General features: G+C 32.0%; 3 protein-coding genes across 3 annotated transcripts; 2 read left to right on the top strand and 1 right to left on the bottom strand.

Moving 5' to 3' along the window:
- The first annotated feature begins 11,374 nt into the window (after positions 1-11,374).
- Positions 11,375-12,739, top strand: LOC130464374 (uncharacterized). Its single transcript, XM_056833908.1, has 3 exons — positions 11,375-11,623; positions 12,081-12,197; positions 12,498-12,739. Exons 1-3 carry the CDS (start codon positions 11,616-11,618, stop codon positions 12,658-12,660), a joined length of 288 nt encoding a protein of 95 aa, XP_056689886.1. The 5' UTR covers positions 11,375-11,615; the 3' UTR covers positions 12,661-12,739.
- Positions 12,740-13,105: 366 nt separating this feature from the next.
- Positions 13,106-16,221, top strand: LOC130463662 (uncharacterized). The gene is made up of 3 exons (XM_056832860.1): positions 13,106-14,002; positions 14,457-14,705; positions 15,267-16,221. Exons 1-3 carry the CDS (start codon positions 13,106-13,108, stop codon positions 15,861-15,863), a joined length of 1,743 nt encoding a protein of 580 aa, XP_056688838.1. The 3' UTR covers positions 15,864-16,221.
- Positions 16,222-19,745: 3,524 nt separating this feature from the next.
- LOC110785218 (protein FAR1-RELATED SEQUENCE 5-like) lies at positions 19,746-22,763 on the bottom strand. The gene is made up of 3 exons (XM_056832859.1): positions 22,715-22,763; positions 21,436-22,177; positions 19,746-21,210 (listed from the first exon to the last, which is right to left on the bottom strand). The coding sequence occupies exons 1-3, from the start codon at positions 22,761-22,763 to the stop codon at positions 19,746-19,748; spliced, it is 2,256 nt and encodes a 751-aa protein (XP_056688837.1).
- Positions 22,764-24,653: the final 1,890 nt, after the last annotated feature.

Here is a 24,653-nt window from a genome sequence, read left to right as displayed (position 1 = left end):
GTTCTAAATTTATTCAACGATGTTCTAAATTTATTCAAGCATGTTTTAATTTTATTCAACCATGTTCTAAATTTTTAACCTCATGTTCTAGATTAATTCAAGCATGTTCTAAAATTATTCAACCATGTTCTAAATTTTTAACCTCATGTTCTAGATTAATTCAAGCATGTTCTAAAATTATTCAACCATGTTCTAAATTTGTAAGCTCATGTTCTAAATTTATTTAAGCATGTTCTGAATTTATTCAAGCATGTTCTAAATTTATTCAAACATGTTCTAAATTTATTCAACGATGTTCTAAATTTTCAAACTCATGTTCTAAATTTATTCAACCATGTTCTAAACTTATTCAACCATGTTCTAAACTTATTTAACCATGTTCTAAATTTATTCAACCATGTTCTAAATTTTCAAACTCATGTTCTAAATTTTTTACCTCATGTTCTAGATTAATTCAAGCATGTTCTAAAATTATTCAACCATGTTCTAAATTTGTAAGCTCATGTTCTAAATTTATTCAAGCATGTTCTAAATTTATTCAAGCATGTTCTAAATTTGTTCAACCATGTTCTAAATTTGTTCAACCATGCTCTAAATTTAAATTTCTTCAAGCATGTTCTAAATTTATTCAAGCGTGTTCTAAAATTATTCAAGCATGTTCTAAATTTATTTTAAAATTATTTCTTCTCTAAAAAAAATTATTCTAAAAAATTTATTCTAAAAAATTTGTTCTAAAAACTATTTCTTCTCTAAAAAAATTCTCCATGGGCTTGGTCTTATTACGTTCCGCACAAGGCTGAAAAAACGAATTTCGATTATAATTTCTGATTATAATTTCATATCAGAAATCACACTCACATTGATTATAATTTCTGAATTGAGAAAACCTGATTTCGATTCGAAATTGATTGAAAAAACGATTGAGAAATCGACTGAAAAATAGATCGAGGAATCGATTAAGAAAAATCGATTTCACTGGATTACTGGTTCGAGTTCGCCGGATTTTTTGTTCCATTTCGCTGGCTCCCTCGCTTCCAACTCCGCCGCTGCCGCCACCGCTTCTGCCGTCGGAAATGCTAGGAAGAACACCGGCGATTTCGTTCAAACTTTGGTTCGATTTTGTCCGAGTTTTGAATTGAAATCGATTTCTCAATTCACAAAATCAAAATCGATTTCAATCGATTTCAAAATCGATTTCTCAATTCACAAAATCAAAATCGATTTCAATCGATTTCGAAATCGATTTCTCAATTCAATACTCGAATCTCGTAGATTGAAATTTGCTGATTGAAATCGATTGAAAAATCCTTCATTAACTTACCGGATTGCTGCGAGCGGCGACCGTGGATTTCAAATTGCAGCGAGTTACAACGGCCAGCGGCGAACGGCGAGAGGAGAGCGCAATCGGCGGCGAGAAGAAAGCAGAAGCAACGATGAGAGGTAAGCAGCGGCGGCGGCTAGCGGCGGCGGCGATTGGTGGTGGTGTTCGAATAGGAGAGAGAGAGAGAGGAATAGAAGAGAGAGAAAGAGTGCCAGAAAATCAGAATCAGAAATAATGAAAAAAAAAAACGTGAAAAACAATTACATTGTTTGTTTGTTTATAAAAATTACAAAAATGCCATTATAAAAAGTGTTCTCACCGTAAGGAAGTGTTCTCACCGTAAGGAAGTGTTCTCACGAGAGCCTTCCTCTATATATATATATATATATATATATATATATATATATATATATATATATATATATATATATATATATATATATATAGGAGAAAGCTCATGTGAGAACACCCTATATATATGAGAACAGTTTCATATGTAAGAATAAATCTAGGCCTTTAGATCGATTTGCATCTGACCGCTGAGATATATTAGGATAGTAATGGCATTTTTGTAGTACATATACCCCCAATTTCCTTCCACTTTCACGCCTGACCTTTCTCTCTCCAAATTTGCAGCAGCTTCATCTTCTTTCTCTCTCTAAACTTTCACTCCAAATTGCAGTTGTGGAATTTCATTGATCTTCATCAAATCCTTTGATTTCGGTTAAATTTATGCAATTTTAACACCGAATTAACGATAATCTTCCCCAAAATTTCCAGATTTCGTGATTTTTAGTTTTAATTAAAGGTATGCTTTCGAATTTGGGTCTACTTTTCAATTATGTAATCCCGCTAATTAACTTGAGTTAATGATTCATGTGCTTAATTTGATTGTTCAGATGATAGTTTGATTGAATAATTTCTATATTTCGTGTTTATTATTCAATTCATTTTGATTTCTTTGATGTTATGAAAATTCAATTAATTTTGCATTCATGTTTGCCGAAAAGTTGTGTATCGTGTTCTTAGGTTTTTTTTGTTTGATTCCATATTTTATGTTGATTATAATAGGTTGATAATTCAAGGTAGAGTTATGATCTGCTTAGTTTGAAATATGGAACTTCAACCTATAATCCATAATGATTACTATCAACATTCCATTAATTGCCATTCCTATTAATTTATGTCGATGGAATTATATTATGAATTGTCATTCCTTATGTTCTAAACTAGTAGTGTATATGTTCTGAATTAGAGTTGCTTAGGTTCTGAATTAGAGTTGGTTATGTTCTGAATTAGAGTTTCTTATGTTCTGATTCTTATGAAGGTTTTTATGTTTGTTCTGAACTAATATTAAATTTTTTTTATAGATTAGTTGTTAAAAATGAATAACGTGCTAGTTATTCTAATGCAATTGTTTATATTACTCCTCAAGCATTACCCTTGCAGGATAAGAGAATGGATGAAATAAAGCTACTCTAAGAATGAAATATAAGAGTGTTGATGAGTGTATTGACTTTACTAAAGCTTATACATATACTACAACTGTTGGATTTAATACTATGAAATTTGTCACTACGAGAAGAAAGAAAAAGATATTGTGGCTTTCCAATGTTGTTTATGCAATAAGTGGGTTTCAGGATGAAACATAGGACAAAGGTTGATGATATTTCCAAGCTGAATAAAGAAGGAAAAACTAAGGAAGTCTAAGTGTAAGTTACTAGCTAGAAGAAGGGTTATCACTTGTGTTGGGTGCAAGACCCAAATCACAATAGGACTTTGTAATGATGGGGGTTATGTATAGTGACAAGATTATGAGAATGATGGATATAGTCACCCCCCTGTTTACACTTTAGTTGTAATAATTTCATAGAGTGGAGGAAATTGAACATATCTATATTATTTATGATCATATCATATGGTTATAACATTGAGAATGTGCGGGTTCTTCCTTCTGTTGATCAATGATGTATGTGGTCTCCCAATTTATAATCTTCTTGACTTGTCTCCCTAAAATGCTCGCCAACAGTCTGGCTTAATGATTGCATGGATAAATGATGAATCTGGTTGATCCCATTTTATTTGGCAGGGTAACCAGTTGCGTATGTTCTAATTATTGTTGCATGTTGCATATGTTCTAATTATTGTTGCATATGTTCTAAATATTGTTGCATATGTTCTAATTATTGTTGCATATGTTCTAAATATTGTTGCATACATTCAAATTGTTGTATTTTCTATAAATATCATTATTTTCTTGAATATTTAGTTAAAACCTATTAGCTCAAATGGTAGAGCAATGTGCCATTGCACATGGATGTAGGTTCAAATCCTACATAGGTTGTTCACAACACACAACTTAGCTCCAATATACTTATAGGGATAGATCCTACAAGAGAGTTACCCTCCAGCACAAGCTAAGATAAGTGTCTTAAACACCCACCCATGACTCGAGAATATCAGCCTCGTCCTTGATGATCTTATTTTTTAAGCTTGGTAGTGCAACTCTATCAACTTAGCTTATCTTATAGAAATTTTTTTCGTTGTTAGGGCTAGGGCATCAAAGGTTGGTAGAGTATAGCCACCGGCAAGGACACCCCATCAGCGGTTTTAATTCCAATGATTCTTCTGTCATCACCTCTTTGGAATATATCGACAACAACTCGTGATAATTTGTTGTCAAATGCTATGCATAAAGGTCATGTTGCGGATTTCCCGCAAGCAGTTACCCCTGTGCTTTCTTATCAGACCCCGCCAATGAGGAATTATGTTGGTCATACATCTTGGCCATCTCGGTCATGCTTCCCTGCTCCCCTGACTAGTTTCTCTACAAACAACTGCCTTTAGTTCAAGAGTTAGATTTTATGTTCTAAAAACCAAGGCTAATGTTCTAAAAATTTATACATATGTTCTAAAGTAAGTAGAACAAATCCAAAAGTAAATATAAGTGATTCAAAAGTAAAGAATCATCAAATAGAAGAATTAATTAATATCATAAACAGAATATAAAGAGTTGCCTATATAGGATTCGAACCTACATCATTGTGCAATCGCACAAAGCTCTACCAATTGAGCTAATAGGCATTGTCCCAAAACATCAAGCATTAACAACCGTTACTTGTAACAACACCACATGCACAAAACTGCTAGTAGTAGCCAAACATAGCAGAACAGTTGCCCAATATATAGTCAATAAAAGGAATCATACCACCCTAGACTCACCCACAACATTCCTCCCTGCAAAACAAATAGCATGCACCAGCAGCCATGCAACCACTTAAGAACAACACCAATCTATGCAACAACTATATTAGCCCATAATTTTGCACATGAAAACCCAACATAGCTAACCTGACCTGAATTGTCATAGAAACAAGCCAAAAATCAGACCTAAAGCACATTCATGAATATATTTGATACAAGAAGAGAACATTGAAACATACATTTCTAGTTTTAGAACATCTTGTTATGAATTTTAGAACATAAAATATACATAAATAATAGCTTTTCTACATGTAGAGAACAGTATAAAATTATGTTCTAAAAGTTGAACTTAATGTTTTTAAAAGCGAGCCTTCATATTCTAAAGAATTGAGATGATGAAATATTACCCAATATTTGAAAGGATGTCAGCTAAGAGTGTTTTTTCGATAATTGGAATAAAAATGGACTCCGACACTGGTGTTTTATCACTTTATAAACTAGTGATACGTTGTAAAAAATAATGTTCTAAAAGGTGAAACTTAATGTTATAAAAAGAGAAGCTATATGTTCTAACAATTGAATTTATATGTTCTAACAAGTGAAGCTATATGTTCTAACAATTGAATTTATATGTTCTAACAAGTGAAGCTATATGTTCTATACATTATTTCTATATGTTCTAATCAGTTAAGCTACATGTTCTAAGAAGTTAAGCTATATGTTCTACAAAGCAGTGTACACATCAGTAAGAAAGGCAATGGACTAAAAAAAAAATATCCTTTCACTCTACCCAAATATTCTACCAATATATATTTTGATGTACCTTATTTGTATTCTACCATGTTTTAAAATGTGGCTTGTTGAAAACTCTTCTTATAGTTTATGGACAAACTAAATTAGGAAACTAAGATCCGTATATATTTTGTTATATAAAACATCGTGTCTATTTTCAGTCTTCCCAGCCCCTACTCCTATCCCAACCCTACTCTCAAAACCTCCCCTGCTCTGCCATATATTACACCTAGTCAAATAAGATGTGAAAGACTGATCTTTTTGAATTATTCGTATATAAGTGGATAGAGGAATGAGAGCTTACACATATCTCATAAGCGGACCACATTGTTTGAATGGTTAGTAAAGTCAGAACATGAGCCACAACTAGTATTAACCATTGCCTAGATCCAAAAGACATACACTATGAGCCACTAAATATATTTGTTCTAAACCATGAAATTTCATTTTCTTAATTTAACTTTCATGTTTTAATGTCATTATGCCATATAATGGTAAGTGTAGTCCAGTCACTCCAGCTCAAACCTCCCCTACCCTAGTAAATGGTAAGTGTAGTCAAATAACATCTATATCTACCAATATTACTTATGTTCTAATCATTAAACAATTTTGTTCTAAACAGTAAGCTTTCATGTTCTACATTCTTAACCTTCATGTTCTAAAGTACTGAGAGTATAAAATTTTACCAAATATTGCACATGATGTCCTTTATAATTGATGACAGGACAATTTTCTTCGTTATTTTGGCGCGTTTATTCTCATTTCCTCTGTTTAACATATAACTATTACTCTTAGAACATCATAAAATATCGAAAATTAGAAGAAGAAAAAAAGAGTAAAATTCTGAATTCTCAAATTAATTCAAAAATTCAGAAATTAAATTCTTATAAAAAATACTTATCCTAATACACTAAAAAGTAGAGAATAGCCAACTTATCAACTAGTTAACAACATCATAATATAGCATAAGCCTTTTCCAATTTCCCTTATTAGGCTTAGAAGCATACTGTGAAAATCTATAAATCCCGACAAGTGTGGGCAGCTAACTATGAAAGTCCATACCATATACTTCGTATAAACCTTTAAAACATATGCAATAATGATACGAACATCTGCAATAATAACTAGAACATATTCAATAATAATTAGAACATATGCTATTGTAATTAGAACATATACAATAATGATTAGAACATATGTAATGATACTTTAGTACATAAGCAAGATTAGGACTAGACCCTAAAACTTTAATATCTACCGAGTCCAGAACCAACCTATGGCATGAACCAACTGATTATGAATTTGTCCATTAATTTCCAGACTTGAACTACCTCGGCTTCGAGGTTAACTGGAAAACGCCCTAACCGGGCTTATCCCTGTCCCATGGCAACCTCTAAAATCAACATATTATGACAAGCATTTCCTAACATAGAGTAGTAAAAATATTCGGCCATAATATCTCTTGTTCTGAAAAAATGAGTTAGTTGTTCAAAGCTGGAAATTTTTGTTCAAAGCTTATAAAAAACACTTTCAAAACAGAGAAACAGGCCACCAACTACATTTTCAATTCAACTATATGACACATTCCTAAACCGAGCTCTTGAAGCGCCTTCTAGTATACTGAATATTAGATGCAGGTCATGAAAGAACTTCTCTTAGTCCATTTTACTCTATATGTGTCCCTGAGGTAATCAATGCACTGTTATAAATCAAAGTAGGAGTTATACAGAAACCTAAAGCTAAACTACACAACTACATCCCCAAGGGAGCCTTTTGTGTCTCCAAATTCAATGTAACAAATGGAGAGGAACAAAAGTGAAATCTCCGAACCAACAATTACACTCAAAGCTCACAATAAGATAAGTTACGAAGCCACTTGTTACTAAACTATTCAATGAATGTGTAAAATTATAGTTCAGAACACATGCACTTATTGTTCAGAACATATGCAAATATAGTTCAGAACATATGCAAATATAGTTCAGAACATATGCAATTACAGTGAACATTAAAATTCAGAGCATATAACTACTAGTTTTAGAGCATCATAAGATATCGAAAAAATATCTTAAAATTCTCAAATTAATTCTGAAAATCAGAAATTAAATTCTTATCAAAATACTAAAAATTCATATCGGAACATCCACAATTACAACAACGATCAAATATAAGGAACATAAAAATTAGCAAAATCGCTAGAAACATCCACAAATTTGCAGAACAAATAATTACAAAAATAAATTTCGAAAAATTTCGAAAATAATTACAAAAACTTCGCTAAAATTAAAGCATTGAATACTTACTCTCATGGATCTTCTAGATATTTTGGTGGTTTTTTAGTATTTCTTTTTGGCTGAAAATCAAAATTTAACAAAGATAACTTCAATTAATGTATAAAAACAAAGAAAGTAGTTTGAATTAGTTCGAATTAGGTTAAAATTTTGCCAAGATCCAAAAGATCGATAGACGCTATGAGCCACTAAATATATTTGTTCTAAATCGTGAACTTTCATGATCTTAATTTTAACTTTCATGTTCTAAATTCATTATGCCATATAATGGTAAGTGTAGTCCAGACGTCCAGTCACCCCACTCCATTCACTCTAGCCCGAACCTTCCCTGATGTAGTAAATGGTAAGTGTAGTCAAATAACATCTAGTTTCTACCAATATTTTTTATGTTCTATACATTAAACAATTTTGTTCTAAACAATGAGTTTTCATGTTCTACATTCTTAACCTTCACATTCTAAAGTATTGAAAGCATAAATATTACCCAATATTGCTCATGATATCTTTCATAGTTGTTTGGCGCATTTATTCTCACGTTCTCTGTTAAAAAATGCAAAGCATATAACTATTACTTTTAGAACATCATAAGATGTCGAAATTACCATCACTATCCCTAATTTTTGATGTTTTAAAAAGTAACTTCTATGTTCTAAATATTAAACAATTTTGTTCTAAACAATGAACCTTTATGTTCTAAATGTTGAACCTTCATGTTCTAAAGAATTAAGATTATAAAATATTACCAACATTTTTCAATGATGTCCTTCAGATTTCTTCTTCGACAATTGTACTATCAACGCGCTCGATTTAGCTCTGAATTTTTGGCATGTTTAATCTCATTTACGTCCTTTGAATTTTCTCTGTTTCAAATTTCAGAACATGTAACTATAAGTTTTAGATCATGGTTTATTTCATAAATCAGTAAATATAGAAAACAAATTAATTTAAAGATTAGAAAAATCAGAAATTAATAACCTAAAATTCAAAAATTCAAAAACTGATCACAAATAAAGTAAAATAAAAACATGAACAATTAATTAAAAAATTAATCACAAAAGTTCAGAACAAACTGATTCTGGATTCAGAAATCGATCAAAAAAAATCCAGAACAAACTGATTCTAAATTCAGAAAAAATAAAACAACAAATAGAACATCAAATACTACAATCAGAACATTCAATCTACTCAAATACTTACAAATTTTCTATATTTTTACCTTACAATCAAAACTTATCACAAATTAACTAAAATAATGTTTAAAAACAAGGAAAATAGTTTGAATTTTGTGTATTTCATTTACCTTCTTCGTTCGTATTTTTTTTCCAGGTTGATTTGTTGAATATTCACCTTCGTTCATCTTCAACTGACAAAATTATGTTAAAATTAGCGGTAATTGTAGTAGAAGAGAAGAAATATAGAACAATGAAGCGAGACTTTACCTTAAATCAGTAAGTAATCGGCGATTTTGGAGCTTGATCGCCGTTCTCTAGAGCTTTAATGGTTGTTTCTGGAGGAGAGAGAAAATGGTGAGAGAGAGGGTGGAGGATAATCGTTTGTAGAGAGAGAGCGTGAATACTGAGATTAGTTTGAGAGAGAAAGGGGCGTGGGTTTTATTATGTTAGTAGTTGGAAGGTTATTTACATATTGCCATTAATTGGTTTTAATCCTAGCCCTTAGATTGAATCTAATCCTACGGATTAGATTCATTCTCATATATACTAGTATACTCACATAGGGACCTATTTTCACCGGATCCCTCCCCTATATATATATATATATATATATAGGGAAGAGATCCTGTGAAAATAGGTCCCTATGTGAGTATACTACTTTATATGAGAATGAATCTAATCCGTAGGATTAGATTCAATCTAATGGCTAGGATTAAATGTGAGCAAACCCATCCACCTTCCCCATCAAAAGCCACGTCTCTATCACTAAACCCCACCCACTTTCTCTCTCTAAAACCTTTCCTCTTCTTTCTCTCTCCCGTTCGAGACTCTCTCTGTTCTCCCTCACGATTTTCTCTCTCCTCTCGCGAAAACCGCCATCGCAGCTCCAAAAACGGCCGATCAACGTCCTTCGCCGCCGGTGTATTGCAGATTTAAGGTAAATTCGAGTTCAATAGTTCTACATTTCTTCTCTCCTTCTACAATTTTTTCTAATTTTAACCTAATTTTTTCAATTGAAGATGACTGGAGTACAAAACCAATACGAACGACGAAGGTAAGCGAATTTGTAACCTAATTTCGAACTTCGTTCGTAGTATATATACATTAATTGAAGATAATTTTTGTTAAATTTCGATTTTCAGCAAACACAAACACGACAAACAAGCAACAAATCCAGTCGATACTGAAGAGTAAGAATTCGGTGCTTTAATTGTAGCGAATTTTATTTATTAATTCCGTAATTTTTGTAATTTTTTTCGTAATTTTCGAAATTATTTTTGTAATTTTTAGTCTGCGAATTTTTGTATGTTTCTAGCGATGTTGATATTTTTTATGAATTTTTATTAACACCATCCTATATTATTCTGAAATTTTTTAATGAATTTTCAGTATTTTTTAAAAGAAATTAATTTGTAATTTTTTGAATTATTTTGAGAATTTTAAGATATTTTCAACATTTTTTGATATTTTTGATTTGAAATTTTAAACAGAAGGAATAAGAATGAACGCGCCAAAGAAACGGAGCCAGTTGTCCCGCAATCACTTCTGAACGACATCATGAACAATTTAGAGTAATACTTTATACTCTAAATACTTTAGAACATGAAGGTTAAGAATGTAGAACATCATAGATCATTGTGTAGAACATCATAGAAATTGGGTGCTTCTTGTTCTAGTTGAAGATATATCATGTTTGTTTGATGATAATATTGAGTAATACTGTTTTTCTATATAAGTTTTACTTCTTGATTTATATGTTTTCATCTACATAATGTTTCCAAATGCTTTCTAATTGCTCCTATCATCCAATGTTTAGGAATAATGGGGTGGTTTAATTGCCATAGTTTTCCTTTTGATATTGTTGTTTGTTGGAGTTAATTGCTCCAAACTTGACTTATTTATAACATTGTTAATCAGAAAAGCTTGGTGTTGATTCCCCGGTAGTTATAATGATGGATTTGAGGTTTTGTTATGGCGGTGATGATACTGCATTGTTGAAAGACTCAAAATAGAGCGGAGAGGCTGAGCCTAGGGGTATTATTAGAGTCTTACCAATATATTTGGCACTCCATTTGTTAGTTGCAATATTAGAGTCAATTTTCATTAGTTTTATAGAGCCGAATTTGTTGCGAGTGAGCCATTTATACGAAGGCATGTTACTAGTTGTGACTGGCTGTGTATGAAGGACTGTAGGTGCTTCTTTGTTCCTTTGTTCATCAAGGATTGATAGTAATAAGATTGAGATGTTATCCCCGATTGAATAATGTGTAGGATTACTAGGATATCAGTTTTCCAGATTTGAAGAAGAAGCTGCAAATTTGATAAATGAATATAAACTTGGCTATGGTCCTCTACCCACTTTCTTGTGGCCTATTTAGCTATCTCGATTCATGAAAAATAACCTTTGATTTTGAAGTTTTTGTGTTGCTGAGGAGTATTAAGTCATCATATTTTCTATTTTAGTATTGTTTTTGGGAGGTACATTCCTTGTGTTGCTGAATTTTGGCCTTGTTGCAAGGTGTGTGATTAGTATTTTATTTTAAGCTATTCGACGTCTATTTTCTCAACTCGGTCCCTGTCTTTGCCCAATTTTTTTGTCTTTTCCCTTCAAAATGGTTGTTCTATCTCCTATTTTCTTGTCTCTCTTTCAGCTTATTCCTTTTTAATATTCACTCCATTTCCCTATTCTAACCTTGGTCTCGCATATATTCATAAATTCATCTCTTCTCTCAAAAGGAGTCAAAACCTACTACATCTCCTCAGTCTTTGTCAAGCTGGTATCAGGCAGTCAGGGACTACTACACTAACCATGATGTTGCTAGTGTCTTACAAAAAATGAATAGGTATATGAGGATGCTATATTTTAGAGAATTTCTGTCAAGGGAAATGAATTTTCTTGCTAAGCATGGGATAACTGTAGCGGATACAAAATGATAAGTTTGAGGAATGTAAAGTAGTTTTATGTTGAAGTGAATTGGCTGAGAATTTTCTTGTTGATGATGTATGTTAATTGGTAACCTTGATAATAGACAAGGTTAAATGCATGTCCAATTGTCTGAAACAATGTTGATTGACAACTATTTGGAAAGAGAGCATATAGTACCATGGGGTTAGCAAACAGGATTTACCACTTTGCTATAGTACCATGGGAGATTGATTTGTGCAGAAGATTGATTTGTGCAGAAGATTCCCAAATCAATTTACAGAACATATAGGGTCACTTATTAGAACATATAAATTCAATTGTTAAAATATTTATACCTATTTAAAAAAGAACTAATTTTGTTTCATATGTTGCAGGGATCCCGAACATCACACCAATCAAGAAACTGAAGTTAACACCAATGAAAAAAGCAATGATAATGGAAACCAAGAACAAGAGTCTGATCTCACTCAAGGACGGAAAGAGACTGTCAGGTTTAAGACAAAACATAATCTCTCAAATAGAAAACTGGTAGATTAATTAGACTTGAAATCAATAACGTGTATGTTGAATGTATCTAATTTTTGTCCAAAGATTGGTATTCATGTGACATGACAACAAAATGACAATCCCGTACTAGGTTGAAAGACTTATTAGAACACCTAGCTTAATTGATTAGAACATATGGAACAATTTACAGAACATATAGGTTCACTTATTAGAACATATAAATTCAATTGTTCAAATATTTATACCTATTTAAAAAAGAACTAATTTTGTTTCATATATTGCAGGGATCCCGAAGATCACACCAATCAAGAAACTGAAGTTAACACCAATGAAAAAAGCAATGATAATGGAAACCAAGAACAAGAGTCTAATCTCACTAAAGGACGGAAAGAGACTGTCAGGTTTAAGACAAAACATAATCTCTCAAATAGAAAACAAGTAGATTAATTAGACTTGAATCAATAATATGTATGTTGAATGTATCTGATTTTTGTCCAAAGATTGGTATTCATGTGTATCAATATGCAATAAGCTGGGACCTACTAAACTTTTCTATGTTTTTTATATATAATTTGTACCATACCCATTCCCAAAATGGTTTTTAAGATTCTAATAATAGTTATAATCTGTGTTCATGTTGCGATGTTCCTATATTGTTGTTTTGTTTTGTAGTTCTATGACTTAAGTAGTTTTCAAGGTTTAATCCAAAATAAATTCTAAACATCACCTCTCACTGTGCTAGAACATATAGCTTAACTGCTTAGAACATTTAGCTTAACTGATTAGAACATATAAGAATAACGTACAGAACATATAGATTCACTTGTTAGAACATATAAATTCAATTGTTAGAACATATAAACATATTTATAACATTAAGTTAATTTGTTTCATGTGTTGCAGGGAAACCGAAACTCAAACCAATGCAGAAACTGAACCTATCATCAATGAAGAAACCAATGCCAATGTAAACAAAGAACAAGAGGAAGTGAATCAGAAGAATGACAAAAGAAGGAAACATATTGCAAAAAGGAAACAAGGGAATGAAATTGTTGTTAGAGATGTCAAGAAGCACAAGTCTGCAGTTGTTGTGCACTCGGGATCAAAAGACTGTGTAGAAGTGGATAACAAATCAAAACCGGTGGAGAAGAAAAAGGCTAGACTTTTGGTCCAAAGAATACCACCAAATTGGTTCATGGCACTTATTCCTAAAATTCCGAGACAACACAGAGCTGCCATTAGGAAAATAGGCTTTGGTGCCTTCCTTGATTTAGATATTGGTGCCCATAAGTCTGCGTTTTCTGCTGAACTTGTAACAAGCTTAGACGCCAACAGAGTTAATTTGGTGATGGATAATAAAGAAGAAATAGATATTCAGTTGAAAGACATACACCTTGTGTACGGGCTTCCAATAGGAGGAAGGAAAATAGTGGAACCGAAGAAGGAAGAAGATGAAGAATGGGTTTCATTTCTGAGAACATGGAGGGGATTCTTTAACATGGAAAGTGGAAGTCCATACCTGTCAAAAGTATTAGATAGGTTGAATGAGTTATGTGAAAAAGACTTGTGTGATGAATTTTTATGGCATTTCGTGGTGTGTGTAGTGAATACTTGTATATGCTCAACATCAAGACCGGAAGTGGCATACAAGTTTCTGTATAGCTGCATGGACATACAGAAAATTCATGAATTAGACTGGTGCCATTACACTTTTGTAAATATGAAGATAACTGCTGAAAAATGGAAAGGAGGAAATGCTTATTTCACTGGACCATTGCCTTTCTTACTGGTATGTACACTGCCCATAACATATAGTTTAAAAGTATAGAACAATTATGTTAACTGGTTAGAACACATACTTAAATGTTTAGAACATATTCTTTTTTTGCTTAGAATATATATCTTAAGTTGCAGAACATATTCCTCAATAGGTTAGAACATGTTAAATAATTTTGTTAGAACATATTGATTAAGTTGTTAGAACATATTGATAAAGTTGTTAGAACATATAATTTTAATTGGTAGAATATCAATCTACAATGAAACATTTACTTAATTGAAATAGCCTATGAATTTGCTAGTTTGATCTTAAAGTCTTAAACTTGCTTGATTATTACAGATTAGGATTAAAAGTTGCCCTTCTTTGTTTTGAAAGTCGCTCTGCTTTTAGCAAAGAGTTTTGTAATTGCTTATGTCTTAATTACTTGAAGCAAAATATTTATAAATATTCAAACTCTATACAGATTACATATTTTGACCGGTTGCAAAGGGAGAAGATTGTGCAACCAAGAGAGTTCCCTCTCCTTTCAGTCTGGAACAGTGAGAGGATAGAAGAAAGAATGAAGATTGAAAACAAGAGGGGCTTTGGAAAGGGGGTTGTGCTCAAAAGAATAGCTTATGAAGGATTACTAGAAGAACAAGTTGAAGAACACATATACCAGAAAGATCCTCACTTGCAAGCAGGCTCATCAACTTCATCCTACAACATTATGGTAAGTAACTGGAAACATAGAATTTAAATACTTACCATGCAAGTTAGTACACATGGTTAGAATATTCAGAACATATTACTTAACTAGTTAGAACATATTGTTTGGTGATTCCAACATAATTGTTTTACCATAGAACAAGATAGTCTCTGGTTATGATTCTAGAATGCATTGCCGTCTATGAGATTTTGTATTTTCCATTTTTCTCACCCTTGATTGATGGTAATTGGTAATTTAGAACATATACAGTAACATGTTAGAACATATAGGAGTAATTAATAGAACATTTGGATTAAATACTTACAACATATTACTTAACTAGTTAGAACATATACAATAACAGGTTAGAACATGTAGGTTTAATTATTAGAACAATTAGATGAAATACTTAGAACAAAGTGTATTGGTTGTTGGAACTTATATTAAATGAATTCAAAAAATAGTTTTAGTACAGTTCCGAACATTGAATACATTCCTTAGAACATATTATAGAATATTTAGAACAAATAGACTTAATTCTTAGAACATATATCTAATTGATGAATCTGTTTTACTTGAATGAAGGGCTTTCTGGACAAATTTGGGGATTTGGCTAAGGCACTGGCTTCAAATATCAACGAGATGTATGTTATGGTAGATAAAGCATCTGACCTTTTCAAAGAAGGCGATACAGCAGAGGAACTGAAAAGGCTGGTCGATAATATTTGGAGCAAGTACACAAATAAGCCAACTGAGCCAATTCTGCCCGAAGCACAAGAAAAAGTCAAGAGTCCTTCAGTTCTTAGCCAGGACAAACAAATGTTTGATGAACCTGGATTCATTGAGGAATTGGACGTGGTAATGGCTAAGGCATGGGAAGATTACCAAGAGAGAATAGGTATGAGTAAGAAATTTGTCAAGCCACGTCCAACAAAAAAGAAAAAGAAGGCAAGAGATGAATCTGATATATTAGGCTTCAAATTGTTGACCCAAAGCCAAACCGATGAAGAAGAAGAGCAACCCCTCCCATTTGCTACAACAACGACACACATCTTTGTTCCAGAATCAGAATCACCAGTGATCCTTAGTGATATTCCATCTTCATCTGCATTAAAGCCAACAGAAGTGATTTCTCTCGACAGTGCTGAATCGTTTGAAAATATGGATTTGGATTTGGACTAGGATCTGGCACTTGGAGTTCAAAAATCCTTGGAAAATGCAGCAAACAATGTCAAAAGCCAAGAACAAACAGACACAGAAAATGCAACAAACAAGCCAAGTTCGGGTAAAGATGATGACCCTAAGGAAAGAGCGTCTGATGTTGTTCCAACAGAGGCTACTTTGGGTAACAATGATCAGCAAATGGAACAGAAACTACTAAAACACCAACTGGTTTAGATATTGATGGAAAGCAAGCTGGTTCGCCAAAATATGAGGAGCCAAAACAGAAAATAGATGAGCAGGAGGGGTAATTACACATAATTTATTGTAATTCCTATTTTGGAAAAACCGTGAAACAATGAAATAATTGTATTTTGGTATTTTGATGGATTAGAACAATTATTATTTTCAGAATTGTTTAAAGATTCGAATGCTTAATGTTTTTTAGAACACAAAGTGTTATGATTTAGAACTTTGATTTTAGTATATATTTGTGTGATAATTTGTACAGGGGAAATGATGAAAGTAGAAAGAGTCAAAGATGCATTGAGAAGCTCCCGCAATATTTAAGATCGCCTTTCATGGTCAAACATGATGCAGCGTTCAAGAGAGTAAATGTTGCTAAAAGAAGGATGGCTGATTATGCATTTGCTGAAGGACCAATTGAGTAAGTTATAAATTTTCACTTTCATTATTAAGATTTTATATATTATTTGAATTCAGAAGTTTATCTTTGTGAATTCAGAACTTTATATGTGTGAAGTCAGAACTTTATCTTTGTGAATTCAGAACATTTACCTAGTTGAATTAGAACAATTACTATGTTAAGTCAGAACTTTATCTTTGTGAATTCAGAACATTTACCTAGTTGAATTAGAACAATTACTAAGTTAAGTCAGAACATTCACATTTTGTACATTCCATAGTTTTTGAATTCAGAACTTTATCTTTGTGAATTCAAAACATTTACCTAGTTGAATTAGAACAATTACTTTCCTGATTCAGAACATCTAACTTTTAATTTTATTTCTCAAAAATTGATATAATATTTGTGTTTTTGTTGAATGAAGTGAGCTTTTGTACAACGATAAGCTAAACAAAATCACAAGAGAAGAAATGAAAAGTCTTGCGGGCGAAAATCATATGCTCAACAATATAGCTGATGCATGGGCATACCTTTTAAATGTTGAAAACAGAAGGCGGGGTGTAGGAACAGAAAGTAGATTTTTCTTCAGCACAAAGCCATATGTAAGTTAATACATATAAAATGATGTCTAAATTAAAATTCGAGTAGCACTTTTTTTTGACAAATATTTAAACATTTTCAGCTCATCTTATGCAAAGATAAGTACTTTCTTTCGAGTATCAAGTTCAGTGAAAGATATCCTGCTTTGTTTAAAAGAATGGATGAAGAACTAGCACATGCTAAAGTAACAAGCTTGCAAAGAGTTCAATTGGTATGATTCTAATTATGTGTGACAGTGTTGACGTAATATTATACTACTTTCACAAACAGCAACATAACTCTAAACATTAAATTTTCAGGTGTTTTTTCCGATAGTTAATGGTGGTCATTACTATCTATTGTGCATTAACTTCATGAATGGAAGTTTGGACGTGATTGACAACCAATGCATTACACCCCCTATGACGTATTTGGGAAAATACAAGAATGAACCAAGAAATATGGTACGCTTTCTATCTAAATCTGTGTTAAAGTGATGACATAGATTTTAACTAACTAATTATTGTCAGAACAAAATTTTCCAAATTCAGAACATATAGAAAGAATATTTAGAACATTGTGCTACAAATTCAGAACATATTCCTAAACTTCAGAAAAAATAATGTTTCTCACTTTGACAATTTCACAGTTGAAAGGCTTCGCGGAATATTATTTTGCAAGACACAATGTAGGAAACAAAAGTTCTGTAACTGATTTCAAAACAAGAAACCTGAATATGAAATGGAAAAGCAACGCCAATTATGATGATTGTGGAGTGTTTTTGCTGAAGCACATGGAAACTTATTATGGAGAGAGTGCAAAGGAATGGAATCCGGGACTGGAAAAAGACAACGTAAGTGTTTAAAATTTAAATTTAATGCTAAGCCTCATGAGTTTAGAACATTGGAATACACTCAAAACATATACTTGGTTATACAGAACATGTTCCTTAACTAGTTAGAACATATACTTGTTGATACAGAACATGTTCAACTTGTTAGAACATATACCGTAACAGGTTAGAACATGTAGGATTAATTATTAGTACAATTAGATGAAATGCTTAGAACAAAGTGTATTGATTGTTAGAACTTATATTAAATGAGTTCAGAAAATATTTAGAACATATTATTGAATTTGTTAGAACATATAGGGTTAGTTATTAGAACAATTGGATTAAATGCTTAAAACAAAGTGTATTTAACATCTATTTTTTTGTTCTAACCTTCAAATTGATGTCATTGCAGTTTGAGCAAATGAAGAGATTGAGAGTTGAATATTGTGGAAAGTTATTGGCGCACAAAGAGAATGATGAACATCATACAATGATTTCAAAATCAAGAACATGGGCACTAGAAAACAAAATTTGAGGAAATTGTAATAGCTAGTTGTAGATCAATGCTAGAAACATGTAGCTTACATGTAGCATCAAATTTCGTACTTGTTATAAATAGGTTGTGTTGAAGATGTAGCTTAAATGCTTAGAATTTTTGGCTTTCTTGTTAGAACATATTTCTGAAGTGGTTAGAACATTTATGTGAATTTCTTGTTAGTATTATAAATACTATGAGTATTAGCATAATTAGTTGAAAAATGTGAGAATTAGCATTATCAAAATTTAGTATTATCGATATTTAGTATTGTCAAACTAAATATTCAATGCAATGACTTTGTTTCATAATTTGTTGTTATCCTTGATTTAATTAATGCAAATAGAAACAAGTCTATTAAACAAATAAAATATATTCCAATAATTTGTAATCCTTTCTTGTTGAACGTGATTCGGAACAAATACTATGTTATTTCAAAACGTATGGTAAGTTGACTTAGAGCATTTACATTTTGTGCACTAACTTTTAACTTTTTTAAGAACTAAGAACTTTTTAAATTAAGAACTTTGTCTCTTTGAATTCAGAACATTTACTTAGTTGAATTAGAACAATTACTTTACTTACTCATAACATCGAACTTTTAACTTTATTTCTTAAAATTTGGTTTAGTGTTTGTATTGTAGATGAATGAAGTGAACTTTTGTACAACGATAAGCTAAAATGAGAAGTCATGCGGGCGAAAATAATAATATCAACAATATCGCTGATGCATGGGGATACCTTTTAATTGTTGAAAACAATAGTTAAGCAAAAGGAACATAAAGTATATTTTTCAGAGCCATGAAAAAACTATATAGATATACATTGTTCATGGAAAATATGACAATGTCCAAAAACGTAACACAAAAAAAATAAACTATAAAAAAATAACACTTCAAAAAGTGAGAGGATCTATGTGGAGATGGTGAATGATGAAATTGTGTATTCTTTGGCGAGAAGCTTTTAATGACAATTCTGGAAAAAAAAAACAAAACAAATTGTGTCAAGGGAACTAAATAATGAATAAAAAGCATCATTGAAATTAAAACATTATAATTCTATAGTTTAGAACATTATGTATATTGTGTAGAACATAGTGCACAGTTTCCTGGAACATGCAGTTTTAAGTGTAGTACATGATATAGATTGGTTAGAACAATATGAATATTGTGTAGAACAGAATGCAGAATTCCCTAAAACATATAGTGATAAGTTTAGAACATCATGTATATTAATTAGAATATATGATAATTTATTCAGAACATCAAGGTAATAGAATTTTTTACATCCAAACCATGTTATAAAAACTTATAACTTACAATTTTCTTTCACTTTATGTGGGCAATTCCGGATATCATGGTAACCAAGCTCTCCACAACCTCTACATAACCTTTTCTTCTTTTGGCTTTGCTCAATTGCCTTTTCCTTGTCACCTTTCAATCGTTTGTCACTACCTGTACCTGGAACATGAACCCCCGTGCCTTTGTTCTTTGAAATTTTAGGCGGCTTAACCACAATTTCAGTAGGAAGGGTAGCTCCAATCAGTAGCTCGATGTCTGTTGCTTTGCTAGGAGAACCATTGTTTTCATGATTGTTAGAACTCTTCTTAGCTTCCAAGTTTAACCTTAAACCTTTTAAATTCTTCACAAGATCAGTAAGATCTTCTTCATTACCCTGAGCCAAACTCACACATGTGTGAATTTCTGACCATAACTCATTTAACATTCTTTTACAATCAACAAAGTCAACACATGCCTCCAAGATATTTCCTTCTAAATCAAAAATTGGCGTTTTAGTTGCCAAACTAGTCCACCTATTTAGCACATAAGCATCAGGAATATACTCAATCATCTTTGCCTTCCACACCCAAACCATGTGCCTACAAGGAATCCCTAACCTCTCAAACATCTTGCACATACACTTACTATCTAGGTTAGCCGGGTTAAAACTAACATCGAACTTTCTTATTCTACATCCTTCTCTAATGGTAAAGATTTCAAACCCATTTTCTTTCTTGTACTCCTCAAGTCCACAGTGAAAGCAACCAATCTCGAGCTCCTCTTGAAAATCATAAAAGACTGAAACAGTGTAGATTTTAGAAGCATGTTTCTCTAATGCAAAGGAAGTCTTACATTCTGGATGCTTGTGTTTAGAATCATTGTCAAATTGACCTTGAGTATGTCTTTGAGCATCCAATGCACTCTCAAATCTCATGTAAAACTCTACTAGAGTGAGATGGGGATTGGTAAACTTTGTATAAAAATTGTTCTCACTCTCTGACCTTGATGTAGTCCTCATGATACCACATAGAAACGAATCTCTAAAGTATGCTGGGATCCACATTTGACGCTTCTCATACAACTGCTTCAACCACTCATGGTCTTGAAGCTTGAACTCAGCAAGAACCTTTCCCCATTTCTCTTCAAATTCTGTTGGCTCAATCTCTTCACTCCAAACACATTTGCAAATTTTATTAAGAAACAGGGTATCTTGCGTAATCTGACGGCCGACTTTCTCAGGCATTTTTTTCATTATATGCCACATACAAAACCTATGCTCAGCGGTCTGAAACACTTTAGGAATAGCTATTTTCATTGCCGGATCTTCATCCGTAATCAAACAAGCTGGCTCATTACCTCCCATTGCCTTGAGGAAAGTTCTAAAAACCCACTCAAAAGACACGATGTCCTCATGGGCTATTAAAGCAACACCAAAAGTAACACACTTCTTGTGGTGATCAACTCCAGTAAATGGGCCAAATATCATATTATACCTAAAAACAAATTTCAGAACATTCAGTATAATGTTCAGAACATATGAATAGTTATATAGAACATGCTGAATAATATTTAGAACATATGTACAGTTATTAGAACAAGATAACCATGCATTCAGAACTTGATGAGTAATGTTTAAAACATGCAGATTTTAACTTAGAACATCATGAATATTATGTAGAACAAAATTTAGATGAATTTAGAACATGACAAGAAATTACCTATTTGTTTGAAATGTGGTGTCAAAAGAAACCATATCACCAAAGAGTTCATAATTCTTTCTACATATAGGATATGCCCAAAAAGCTTTACAAAGTTGCTCGTCTTCATCCACCTCATAGTCAAAGAAAAATGCACTCCATAACAACTTCTTGTTCTGAAAGTTATTCACAAACATTTGGGCATCCGATCCTTCAATGTAAGCCTTCAAATCTCTATGAAATTTTTTGAAATCTTGCTTGGATGCACCAACGTTATCATACGATCCAACTAACTCCTTCATCAATCTAAAAGTCTTAACCGGACCAATGTTCACCTTCGAATTATCAATAATCATCTTCTTATGAAGAATATTCATTTTCCTACCCGCTTTCTGAAATTTTAGACAACCCGGGGTGTAAAGAGGATGAACATGTGGCTCTCGGAATTCAGTCACCACATAAAAACCTTCATTTTTATACTTCATGACCATCCGAGCCTTGCAACCAACACGAGTAACTAGCCTTCTTCGAGGTATAGGTACTTTATCTTCATTACCTTCCCCTTTTTTAACATTTGGCATGCCTCCAACCTTAACTATTGCTTTTTCTTTGAAACCAGCCTTGTTGCATAAACAATACTGAAAAGCAATAACGTCTAGTGCCTTCCTTTTTGTAGCAGTAGATTTCCTCATCACAAAACCAGCAGCTTTTGAATATGCTTTATAAAATGAAATACCCTCTTCGACACTCATAAATTTCATCCCTACAACAGGTTTTAACTCATCAGAACAACATGGAATCCATTCTCTCGTTCACCCTGGACTTAATATAGGAATTACTTCAGGAGTAACAACCACATTTGAATTAGAACAACTTGCATATTGTTCATTATCCACAACAGAATCTAGAAAAAAATAACAAAAAAATAATTCAGAACATGTATAAAGTTTACATAGAACATTGGGTTAAAAGTGGAGAACAATGTAAGAATAATTCAGAACATCAGAAAGAATGTGACAGGAAAATAGAGAACTATACAAAACCCTTGAAGCAAGTATTACTCAAAACAATTTAAACGACTATGCAGAAGATATAATGCAATCATTCACATCATCAAAAACAATTTACAACTTGCAGTTCATTAGAGGTGAACATTATTCACAACATGATCAAAAAAAGAATTAAAAAACAATTCAGAACATGTATAATATGTACATAGAACATTGGATTACAAATGCAGAACATTTATAGCGATTATTCAGAACGTTAACAAATCAGACACAATAATAAGAAAACTCACTTGATTCCGTCAATGATGAGGACGAACTATGATGAAATTCTGATGCCATTGCTCGAAAGAATACTGATCTGTAAATCAAAAACTACATGATTGAATACAAATTTGAACACATAAATTAAAAACACAAATTGAAAGGAACAAATAGATAATCAAAAATCTAAAATATATAACAAATGAAAATCAAAAATCAAAATAAAAAACAAATCAGAATATCAAACACAAAACAAAAACAACTCACCAAATATGAGTGCAATTCGGTAATAAAAAACAACTCACAAATTCAAATTATAAAAGCAGCTCACGAAATTCAGCAAATAAAGAATTCGATAATCAACAATTAATAATTTCAATTCAATACTAATGGAATTGGAATAAATAATCAAAACTAGGTCAGAAATTGGGAAATTATCAAGCAAAAAACACAAATCAAAATTGCGAAAATTGATAAAAAATACCTTGAAATAATCAAGTAGATGAATGTATTCGAGAATTGAATTGAATTCTGAAGCGAATTTGGAGATGAATTGGACCGTGATTAAAGTGTTGTAATGGCGGCAGCATAAAAGAATTTACGTGAAAAAAGAGAGAGAAAGCAGAGAGAGAAAGCAGAGATTAGAGAGAGAAACTAATTACGTGAAAACTGAATTTTATGGGCTGAATATATCTTAAAAGAATTTACCAAATTGCCATTAATAATCCTTCATTTCAGGCTGTTAGATTAGAGATGATTCAAGGGTCAAGATCTATTCTCACATAGGATTGTGTTCTCACATAAAGGAGGTGTTCTCACGAGAGCCTTCCTCTATATATATATATATATATATATATATATATATATATAGTAATATAATTTGAATTGATAAATATTAAAATTTCAAATTTTAGAATCGAATTTACTAAAATAATAAAAAGAAAAAATACTATAACTATTTATTCAATAAATTCGATTGATTGATACGAATGGATTTTCTGTTACGATAAATTGAAGAAACAATAGCCGGTCCAATAGCTGCTTCAGCGGCTGCAATGGCTATAACAAAAATGGAGAAAATGTTTCCCTTTAATTGGCGACTATCAAAAAAATCAGAAAATGTTACAAAGTTTAGATTAACTGCATTCAATATAAGTTCAAGGCACATAAGAGCGCGAACTAAATTTCGACTCGTGACTAATCCATAAATCCCGATAGAAAATAAAAAAGCACTCAAAACAAGTACATGCTCGAGTATCATTGACCAACTCCTTATCAATCTCGATTCATTTCAATATGAACAACAATTAAACCGCTTTGATTGACTAGAATATAACAAGTTAGAATAGAATAAATTAAGAACAAAAAAATAGAACTAAAAATTTCTAAATAAATTCAAATAGAATTGAATGAAAAAATAGAAAATTTATTTTGATTTTTTAAAAATTATATATTATTATTGACGAGCCACAGCAATTGCACCTATTAAAGAAACTAAAAGAATTATTGAAATGAGTTCAAATGGAAGAAAAAAATCGGTTGATAAATGAATTCCAATTTGTTGACTAGCGTTTATTAAATCTTGTTCGAGAATCTGGTTTGATTTTGTAGTCCAAATAATCCCATACCAAGATGTATTTAGAATAGTACTAATTAATGAAACAAAAAGACTTATACAAACCAATGAAGTAACCCCGTCCCCAACAGTCCACAGCTGAAACTTTTTGTCATATTCTGGACCACTCATGAACATCACAGAAAATATGATTAATACATTTATAGCTCCCACATAAATAAGGAGTTGTGCAGAAGCTACAAAGTGGGAGTTTGCTAGAATATAGAATAAAGATATACACACAAGAACCAATCCCAATGAAAAGGCAGAAAAAATAGGATTGGTAAATAATACCACTCCTAGAGCCCCTAATATAAGACCCGGCCCCAGAAAGACTAAAAGAAAATCATGTA

The sequence above is a fragment of the Spinacia oleracea genome, chromosome 6 (genome assembly GCF_020520425.1).
Source record: "Spinacia oleracea cultivar Varoflay chromosome 6, BTI_SOV_V1, whole genome shotgun sequence".
NCBI classification, from domain to species: Eukaryota; Viridiplantae; Streptophyta; class Magnoliopsida; order Caryophyllales; family Amaranthaceae; genus Spinacia; species Spinacia oleracea.
The sequence above is the reverse complement of the archived record's forward strand: the minus strand, read 5'-3'. Positions and strand labels throughout refer to the sequence as shown.

Excerpts from the sequence above, each read along its gene's own strand:
- LOC130463662 (XM_056832860.1), top strand. The coding sequence starts at position 13,106 with ATGTGTTGCAGGGAAACCGAAACTCAAACCAATGCAGAAACTGAACCT. Across the intron at positions 14,003-14,456 it reads GACCATTGCCTTTCTTACTG|ATTACATATTTTGACCGGTT; the intron begins GTATGTACACTG and ends AACTCTATACAG. Across the intron at positions 14,706-15,266 it reads CTTCATCCTACAACATTATG|GGCTTTCTGGACAAATTTGG; the intron begins GTAAGTAACTGG and ends ACTTGAATGAAG.
- LOC110785218 (XM_056832859.1), bottom strand. The coding sequence starts at position 22,763 with ATGGCATCAGAATTTCATCATAGTTCGTCCTCATCATTGACGGAATCA. Across the intron at positions 22,178-22,714 it reads CTCATCATTGACGGAATCAA|GGATGAAATTTATGAGTGTC; the intron begins GTGAGTTTTCTT and ends AACCTGTTGTAG. Across the intron at positions 21,211-21,435 it reads ACCACATTTCAAACAAATAG|GTATAATATGATATTTGGCC; the intron begins GTAATTTCTTGT and ends ATTTGTTTTTAG.
- LOC130464374 (XM_056833908.1), top strand. Across the intron at positions 12,198-12,497 it reads GGACGGAAAGAGACTGTCAG|GGATCCCGAAGATCACACCA; the intron begins GTTTAAGACAAA and ends CATATATTGCAG.